Genomic DNA, 10697 nt, shown 5'->3' with positions numbered 1-10697 from the left:
TATCAACTGATTTCCATGTAATAATTTAAATGGACATCAAGAAGAAATAGTTGGGTAATAACAAGTATTTTAAGAGGTATGAATATAAACACTCATTTTATGAAGTTACTTATGAAGGTATTTGTAGTCCCATATGATTTTTCACATCTAAAATTAACATTTTGAAAGCATAGTGTTTGTATTCTCAAAGGGTAGTACTGAACTTTTAACAACTCTAACTGAAGAAATGGATTTGTTTTGGTCACTACATAATGAAAAAACTGTTAATAATTTCATTAGGAATTCTTTTACAGTTTTGTGCTACTGAGGCTTAGAATTTAAAATTACAAATGAAATATATTTTACTCCTGACCCTAATTTATATCTAATATATAATTAGGGACATCAATATGCCTGAAAAATACAACTATATCTCACTTCTTCCTTACTCAGAAGTAGGATGCATTTGACTAAGTGGCCACTTACATTCCGTTTTATGAACTAAATTGAACACAAATTTAAAATTCAAATTAAGAAAGTCAAATGTACTTATGTTGCTTATTCAGTAGCAAAAGATGATAGGATAAATTGCAGTAGTTAAATATAAAGATAGAATTAACCTATAAGAAACAGCCAAACATCAGATCTTAATTGAACAATGTTATAGATGCTGAAGTTTCAAGTGGAAAGACCAGCTGCTGGCTGCAGAGATACTTAGCATTGTAGCATTATCTGGGTCAATTCTCATTAACCCATGGCCTTACATTCAGATTTTAAGACTCAGAAACTCAGATGTTGTCAACATCTCAAAGTTCTTCTTTCTCAGAAGTGTTGACCTGCTTTTATAAAGCTAAAGGGAAACTGATACAAAATCGAGAAATGCCTATTTATAAAAACAAATCATTGTCAAGATAATAGCACTTTCTTTGTCTATGGGCAAGCTCCATGAGGAATCAAATTATATTAATTACATCTATGTCCACTTGCTGATGCAACACACACTCATGTATTTATAAAAATACATATGCGTGCTGGGGTTGTGGCTCAGTTGTAGAATGCTGCTTGCCTAGCAGGCATGAGCACTAGGTTCGATCACTAGCACCACATTAAAAAAAACTAAACAAAAATACATGGGCAGCCTGTGTCTTTGGATTATGCCTATATATACTTGGGGTAGAGTTGTACATACTATGAAGACAAAACTATTTCCACAATGTTTAAGCAGGTTTGCTTTTTAATAATTCAAGAAATAGCATTGTATTCAGCTAGAAAGAATCCAGAAGTTAAAAGGAGAAAATAACAGTTCACATCTCACTTAGTTCAGGAAGATATATTGCCAAGCAGAAACTAGATTTTATTTAAGATAACTATTTTGAATATATTTATAGAGCATTTTACACAGCTTTTTCATAAATATGAAAATTCATTTATAGAAAATATATTTGCACCCTAATGTGCTGTCATCCAAAGAGCTTGGTATTAAAATATGCCTTCCAGTTAACAAAGCAACCTGATACTTTTTAGATAGTATATAAATGTATAAATTGAGATTTCTATTAAATCCTTTCAGTATTATAAACATTAATTGATTGTTTTTTATTTGCATTATTTTACATGCAAATTAATATAATGTATATGTGTCTGCATGGGAAACTTCCTCTTCCCGTAAGTTAGATACAGCACAGAGATTTCTTGGCAAATATAATATTCATATAGTGATGACTCCAACTCATCCATTTTACTCCAACAGTTTAGGAATAAGGCCCAAGTTAAGTTTGTTCTCCTCTTAAACATCCAAACCATAATTAGAAAATGATAGTGACACATTTCTAATATGGTATAAATAAAAGGCAAATTCAACCATGCTTTTGTTGGGGGCAAGAATTATCTTATTACAATTCAGTTCCACTGTATAATAAATGTGTACAACATCAGTTTCTTCATGATATATTGGTACTTTCCTTGAGGTGGTTTATCCTGCTAAAATTTATCTTTGCACATGATTAATTGTAACACCTAGCATCTTTTATTTTTTGGAACCAGGGATTGAACCACTGAGCCACATCCCCAACAATTCCCTGTTTCTCCTGCCCTCCCCCTTTTTTTTTTTTTTTTTTTTAATCTAGAGACAGGGTCTCACTGGGTTGCTTAGTGCCTCCCTAAGTTGCTGAGGCTGGCTTTGAACTCAATATCCTTCTTCTTCAGCCTACCAAGCTGCTAGGATTACAGGCATGTGCCACCATGCCCAGACAGCCTGCACCCGCCTTTTTAACCATGTTTATGCATTTTATTTTCTATCGCCCATAGATTCTAACATTGAACATATATTTTTCTTGTAATTCTGATACATTTTCTTTGGGTTGTCTATTCTTACTGTTCCTTTCCACTTTTAAGTCAGTAGAATAATACTTAAGAATTTCTTTTCCGTATGAAAAGAAAAATAGGAAAGTAGAAGTGCACAGTACAATCTTAGAGTTGACAGTGTTTGAATTGAAACTGAGGTCAGTGTGAGGGCAGAAATGGACATCAGCTTTCTTCAATCATAGCAAGTCAGCTGATGGATATAGCAGTAGGGGAGAAGTAATCATGTTTTCTTCATCTCTTCCCTCTGCTTAGCTTTTCCTTTAGTTTGGTACACTCTTTATTAGCTGAGATATACAGACAAGGAGTCAGAAAATTCCTCTCTGTGGCTTGAAGAAATGCTAAAGTGTTCCAGTATTTGGACACATGACAATAGTTTACATAATTCATATTTAAATCAGCATGTGGTGTTGTCTATAGTTTAATGTGCCTTAATTAATGAATGGAAACTTTTATTAGCATCTAATTCTTTTTAAGAGTTTACTCTTTTATTTATATTTCATAGAGTGATAATTTAAAGTGAATAGTCTTGGGCCCAATCGATACTGGATATATCATAATTTTTATCATCAAAATAGCAACTTGTCTGCAAAATATTTCTCTCTTTTGTGACTTAAGTGTTAGAAATCTTGAGAGGTTTATGCTAAATGGAATAAATACTACCTATAATTTGAAATTACTTGGCAATAATCAATCCTTTTTAAAATTGCTGTGAGGTGTAAAGCTCCAAGTAATAAACATGAACCCCTTAAATTTTACAGAGTTTAAACAGTGAGATGTAACAATTACAGTTTGGTTGCTTTAAAAATAGATGTTAATTGGGTTGAAAGACCTAAGGTTCCTAAACTAGAATAGAAAATGGAAGAATTGAAAGGGACAAAAGTGGAAGTGAATAGCCAGAGATAAACCTGAAACGTATCGAGAAGTTTCTAGAGATTTATGCCATGAAAGAATGTATTTTTTCTACATATTTATTTTTGATAAGAGTAAATTTTTTTCCAGGACATTCAACAAGGTGGTTTAGCTGCCAACAAAGCAGATAGAGTTAAAAGTGACAGTATAGAACTGTGGTGCTGTCTCTGCTTTTCCCACAGTAGTTTTACTGCATAGTATTATTACAGCCTGAGCTGATAGTATTTTTTTTGGCAGTCCTTGTTCAGGAAATTGTGTCCCCTTCTGTCAACAGCCATGCCAGGGGATTAATATTTTGGTAATTAACCATTCTGATCTGTTAGAATTAATTCAGTATTGCCATGAATTTGATGAATTTTTTTTTCCTATCTTTCCAGTCAGTAGAGCCTAAATGTCACTTATTGACCCTGGAGATCATTCTTTTGTTTTATAATTCTTTCCTTTGATATCTTATCTATATCTTAAATTAGTGACTATTTCAAAGATTTCTGTAGCTACAGAGTAGATACAACTTACTACTTGTCTCAAATGAATACCCTATCTGTAAAAGATGTAAGTAGAAATATATTTGTGTTTTGTTCAAAAGTCATTAAAATTCAAAGGAAGAAGTCTAATAAATGATTTTGAGAGATGTGTTGATGTCTTTTTTTTAAAGCATCAAAATAATTTAAAATATTTTCTTTTGAAAGTTGGCCAGGAATACTTTGCCCTGATCCGTTTAAAGGTAAATATGTGACTTACGACCTGGATGGAAATGTTGAACAATATCATATAGAATTCTTGGGTGATCCACATTCAAGATCATGGATAAATGCAACATTTGTTGGACATTATAGTATCACATTAAAGGTAGGTGCAGTAACATAAAATGAGTATTCTTTTTGCATTTGTTTTCATTTCATATCCTAAAAGATATACAATTACATAGTTATTTATTTATATAAATAATTGTTTATATAAACAAAATAATGTATACTACTTGCTTAAATTCAAACATTTGTATTTTAAAGCTTTTTTTCCAAAGAAATTATGGATATAAAATAGCAGTGGAATTCTCAGTTTTATTTTTCCAATGGCAATATAATAAAAATCAACTGAAGACTTTATATAATTGCCTTTTGAAACAGTTTAAGACTGTCATTTGGCAGTTTTAAAATTCTCATGGGAAGACTCAGTTGTAGCCATAGTCACAGGGAAAATTAATTATGGAGTAAAATCAGCTTTTCAAATTTCAAAAAGAATATTTCGTCATGCTAACTCCTTTAGCATCCTTTTGACTCTTTTTAAATGTAAAATTCTTTGCTACAATTAATAGATTAGATTCTCAAATTGATGAAAATAGGTGAAATAGATTTATTTCTGAGGATTGTTGTCATATATACATATATAAATTCAATTATCTTCATCTATTTTCTAATATTGAAACTTTCCGTCTGCAAATCATTCTTCATTAAAAATCTGATAGAAGGTAGATGTCATAAATGTGAATACATTTGACTCAATTTGGATAGTGAGAAATATACATATAAGCATGCAGTTTTATCTTCAATAAAATCTGTGAAAATTTGAGATACTGTAAAATGGGACTTACTTTATCTTTTGCATAAATAACACTTTTATATAATTCAGTTTGAAACAACTAGAAAGAAATTAGTTGTGAACCAGTCATCTTAATGTGAAGTCCCTTCTTTGCTCTCATGTTTTGGGTATGTTCTAGACACATTCACTGGCAACCATGGGAGACAGGAAAGAGTATATATTCTGTGCTCTCTCTACCTTTCTAGTGGATGAGAAACCTAGCTGCTCATAAAACTGACTTCAGAATCTTAGATTTGTAATAATGTGGTAAATAAAGAACAGGACATTTCTAAGAAATTATATTTAAATATAAGTATAAAAATCAAAGTGTATTTTTAAATTATCTGAACAAGTATTCTCAGAATTTGGAATTTGTCAGGAGTAATTCACATAGTCTGATTCTAATATGTTGAAGAGATACCTACACACCCAAGTTTATTGCAGCACTCTTAACAAAAGCCAAGGTAAGGTCTCAACCTAATTGCCCATCAACAGACGAATGAAGAAAATGTAGTGTGTGTGTGTGTGTGTGTGTGTGTGTGTGTACAATTGAATATTATTCAGGTTTCAAAAAGAGTGAAATCTGTATTTTTCTTGGGGGTACCCAGGATTGAACTCAGGAGTACTGGACCACTGAGCCACATCCCCAGACCAATTTTGTATTTTATTTAGGAGACAGAGGCTCACTGAATTGCTTAGTGCCTTGCTTTTGCTGAGGCTGGCTTTGAACTTGCAGTCCACCTACCTCAGCCTCCCAAACTGCTGGGATTACAGGTATATGCTACTATGCCTGGCTAATCCTGTCATTTGCAGCAACATATATTAAGTGAAATAAACCAAACACAGAAAGACAAAGACCATATGTTCTCACTCATATATAGAAGATAAAAAAGTTGATCTCATACATGTAGAACATAGAGAATTGATTCCAAAGGCTTGGAAGAATAAGAAGGGCAGAGAAGAATAGAGAGAGGTTGGTCAACAGGTACAAAATTACAGTTAGGTAGAATTCATCAGCTTTTTTTTTAAAGCTTGTAAGTAATAAACATTTATTTTTCATCATCTGGAGTCTGGGAATTTCAGTCAAGTCAAGGACAGATTCAGTGTCTGGTGCAGACCTGTTTCCTGGTTCACAGATGGTCTTCTTTCCACTATGTCCCCACATAGCAGAAGAGGAAAAGATAAGAAGAATTCATCAGCATTTTTAAGTTCCACAAGTGACTCCAATGGGTAATTGAGGAAGAAATACTGATTTAGTTTTTCTCAGCCTTGAGACATCAGTTTTGTTGGTTTTATCCCTACCATTAATATATTAGTCTAGCTTTGGTTATTGCTTACTATTTTCTACTGCCTTTCTTCTGTGTACTAATTTGTTAGTATTGCACTTTCATTTGCCTGGAAATTATGCTTTCATAGGTTAACTGTCTAACTGAATACTAATCACTTTAATTGAACACAGCTTTAGGTTGTTCTTGTCATTCAACATTATGCATAATTTGTATATAGCATTAATAAAATCGATTCAGGATTTGAACTTAATATTTATAACATGTTTAAGTTGATCAGCTATTGTATAAAATCACTATAATTTTCCTTAGGCATAAATAACAATACTACTAGCAGTATACTGCAACGATTGCTTGACTGCTGCCTTTCTAGTTTCATATATTGCCAAGGAAAAGTAGGTGATTTACCCTCTGCTATGGTTTGAATGTGGTTTGCCTCCACCAAAACCCATGTTGAGGTTTAATTCCCTAATGTAATTGTATTGAGGTGGTGGAGACTGTAAGGGAGATAATTAGATCTTAAGGGCACCACCTTTAGAAAACATGACTAGTTCTCAACAGAGCTGAATTACTTCTTGAGGGAGTATATAGTTATAAAAGACTGAGCCTGGCCCCTTATGAACTCAGCCAGTTCTCTTTTCACTTCTCTGTCATTGCTTTGGTATGGATATGGTTTGAATGTCCCCTAAGTATTCATTGTTATTGAAGGCTTGGTATTTAGGGTGGCATTAATGGAAGGTGGTGGAACATTTGGGAGGTAGAACCTTGTGGGGACATCCTTAGGTTATTGAGGGCATGCCCTGCGAGTTGATTGGGGAACACCAGTCTCCATCTGACTTTCTGGCAATGTGAGCTCTTCTACACAGGTGCTTTCATGAGATGCTGCCATCTGCTCTCCTCACCAGAGGTAAAACACCTAGAGCCTCCAGATCTTGTACTATGAACCTCTAAATACTGTAAGCTAGATAATTTTTTCTCTTTACAAAGTTAGCTACAATAATATTTTGTTTATAGTGATGAAAAACTGACTAATACATCATATTGTGGTATAGCAAGGGTACCCTTCTGAGTATGCTGGTTCCATACTTTTTGAATCCTCTAGTCACCAGAAAGAAGCATGAGCCAAAAAAAAAAAAACAAAAAAACACACAACTGTTTTCTTTATAAATTTCACAGTGTCACATATTTTGATATAGCAAACACAAAACAGATTTATTAAGACTCCTGGTAGTAGGATTTACCTATTGTCATATTTAGCTTTTTTTTCTTTTGTCCATAGTGTTAATAGATGCTTTTGACTTATTTCAGCAGGGTGTTTACCATTGTATGTAGGACATTCCTGTATAGATATGCAGCCATTTATTTGGGTACCAGATGTCATTTGAGTATTTACCCATTATATTAGAGCAACCCCATGAATATAGGTATTATCATTGTTTGACACATGAAAGAAAGTGAGATTCAGACTACACATCTACATGCTGAATCAATTGATAAATAATAAGGCAATGATTAGACTCAAGCTATCTAAATCTCAAGTCAAATGCTTTTTGTACAGTCTGCCAATTTACATATGCATACCAAGTGCTTTAATTTATTGTTGAGTATTTTCTCAATAATGAAAATTTTCATCCTTTAATTCTAATGCACATGTTGAATGATGGCAATCTTTGATAGATGTGCTCTTTACATATTTTTTTTTGTTTTCCCTTTGGGTGGCTAGAAACCACGAAGAACAAGCAGAATTCTTGATATTTTGATATTGCATATGCAATAATCATTTGACCAGTGCATCTGGATTAACATATATTTGTGCAAGTGTTTTTTTCGGTGATTTATGAGGATCCAAATTATAAGCATGCAGTCTATGATGAAGATTAGCAAATGATTTTATAACTAGATCATTAGGCAGTGTTGCTCTCAGAGTAATGGAGTGAAACTGGATACATATCTGTTGAGCCAACTGATTGGAAAATATATTTGAAAACAAAAACCAAAAACCAAGAAACTGTTGTATCATTCCTACTAGCAAATAGTCTAACATAGTTGCCAAATTCTCAGTAAAATGTTATCACACTAATTCCATATTTGTATTCAATTTGCCATAATTTTAGAATTATTGTATTACAAATAAAAATTAAGCACAATGATGAAATATTCTCCATCACTGTAAAAAAAAAAGAATTATCGGATTACAACTTTTTGTTTGTTTTCTAAGCATTGTTTAGATTTTGGACTGGAAAGTGGTTAATAGAATTAGAACATGTTCCTTTAATTGTATCTTATTTGTGAATAATCTGCCAGAAACCCCTGGAAAGGAGTAAAGTTATGAAGTGGTTTAACAAAGTGGCTAAAGAGGCAGACTCTAGAGTCAGGCAAGCTCTTTGAGTTTAAATGCTGGCTCTTTTTGCTTATTAATGAATGACCTCAGATAAGTCACTTAACATTTACAAATCCCAGGTGTTTCAACTATAAAATAGACGCTATGACAGTATCTGCCTCATAAAATTATTGTGAGAGTTAACTGAGATAATACTTGTAAAGCATTTAGTGTAACATTTGGTCCTGTAGTAAACCCCCAATAAATATTAATTATTCATTGAAAGTAAAAGGTTAAATGAAAGGTAAATCATGTATTTTGTTTTTATAGAACCTCTATGTCTATAATATATTTAAAGGGATACCAAGGGCAATCAAGAAGATAATCAGGTGGGGTAGATCCTGTATTAGAAATTGAGGAAAATAGAGTTAGTTGGTCATCGTATTCTTTGATTTTCAGTACATGACTGAAATGAGGCTATTACTACAATGCCTTTCTAGTTTAGTGTAAACAGAAGTGCTAAGAACTATTGAAAATAGGAGATAAATTAGAGTTTTCTTAATCTGATTGCTTTGTGAATGAATAGGCCCCAGTATCAGCAATGCCTCAAGAGTACTTTGGACTTGTTTGATGGAATTTGGAAGGAGAACAGGAAATTCTGTCTCTCACATTTTTTGCAATTGAATGAAACCAGTTTCTTTTCCTCTATCTCTATTCTGCTTTTCTGACTTACATTTATATATGCTGACTTTGCTGCTACATAAATTCTTAAATTCACCTCTGTCATCTCTCTTCTTCATCACTTATGAGTTCAGACAGCTGTGAACTTGTATGAAAGTTTAAAGTCCAAGTCCAAATAATATGACCAAATTCACTCAGTTTATAAAAGACAGAATAGGTAGCTACCTTTCTCATCAAAAGAAAAATGTGCTAAGTATTAACTAAGTTTGTCATACTGACTCTTCAGTGGGATAGTAATATTCTTTTCTAAGACATTCCAATATATAACTTTCTAGGTTTTCTAGAGATATGTATTTTCTGTTAAAAATATTGTTTTTAAGCTAGTCTACAAGGCTAACTAAATTCCTCTCAGTCATACTCCTTATGAATAAAGTTAAGACTGTCTTACAATGAGTATTCTGTGTTGGGGTTTTTAGATTACTAAATAGTTGTAAATTAACTTTTTGATACATTCTTTCAATAGGGAATGGTGAAGTCCAAAACTTTTATGTTGGAAAGTCTGCAGTGGAATATATTGACATCTTTTTCCTTATCTTTTCTTTAATTCTCTTTCCACTTTTTTTTCTATTTAGGTATCTTATAGCAAAAGATTTTATTGGTTTATAAAGTCATTTCATGAATTAAGTAAAACCCATTATTTTAAACCCTGAACAATGCTGATTAAACTAATTTTGAAAACAAATTTCATAAGTAGTATTTAGTTACCATACTGATTCTGTGTGACATATTTAACCATTCTCTTCACCTAAATTCTTACCTATTCTTGTGATTCTATCATTAAACATTAGAATCTGAGCATCTGCCTGTAGTAAATACAACCAATGTTTTCCCATAAATACATAGTTGATAAAAGCAAGAGTTTTAGTCATCTTTCTCACTGCTGTGACTGAAGGACAACTAGAACAATTATTGAAGAGGAAAAGTTTATTTGGAGGCCCTTGGTTTCAGAGGTCTCAATCCATAGACAGCAGGTTCCATTCCCCAGGAGCTCCAGGTGAGGCAGAACATCATGGTGGAAGAGGTGGCAGCTCACATGGTGATCAGAAAGGCAGAGAGACACTACAGTCACCGGATATAAAATATATACCCTATAACTATGCCCTCAATGGACCACGAAATCAGCCACACCCCACCCGATTTCAGCCCCCACCTAGTTAATCCCATCAGGGATTAATACACTGATTGTGTTATAGCTATAACTCAATCATTTCTCCTTCAAACCATCTGCATTGTCACACATGAGCTTCTGGGGGCCACCACATCTAAACTATCACAGCAAACAAACATGGATTAGAAAATAGCAGCCAAGTGTGTAATTTTTTTTAGGTGCATATTTTGATATCCATTAATACTGTTGCTTAAAATACTTTAGAACAGGGGCTGGGGTTGTGGCTCCATGGTAGAGTGCTTGCCTGGTATGTGTGTGGCGGGGGGCACTGGGCTGGATTCTCAGCACCATGTAAAAAAATATAATAAAGATAAGTGTCCATCTACAACTAAAAATATTTTTTAAAGTAATT

General features: G+C 33.1%; 1 protein-coding gene across 1 annotated transcript in view; it reads left to right on the top strand.

Annotated features, from left to right (window-relative positions):
* Nucleotides 1–3921: 3921 nt before the first annotated feature.
* Zcwpw2 (zinc finger CW-type and PWWP domain containing 2) overlaps nt 3922–10697 on the top strand; it is a gene marked incomplete at its 5' end in the record, with an annotated part of 65369 nt that continues 58593 nt past the window's right edge. Inside the window, one exon of the mRNA XM_015489551.2 lies at nt 3922–4101. Coding sequence (XP_015345037.2) covers nt 3922–4101 — 180 coding nt within the window. The remainder of the gene's footprint in view (nt 4102–10697) is intronic.

Source organism: Marmota marmota, unplaced genomic scaffold, assembly GCF_001458135.2.
Source record: "Marmota marmota marmota unplaced genomic scaffold, marMar, whole genome shotgun sequence".
Taxonomy (NCBI): Eukaryota; Metazoa; Chordata; class Mammalia; order Rodentia; family Sciuridae; genus Marmota; species Marmota marmota.
Note: the sequence above shows the minus strand (reverse complement) of the source record. Positions and strands in the feature narration are given on the sequence as shown.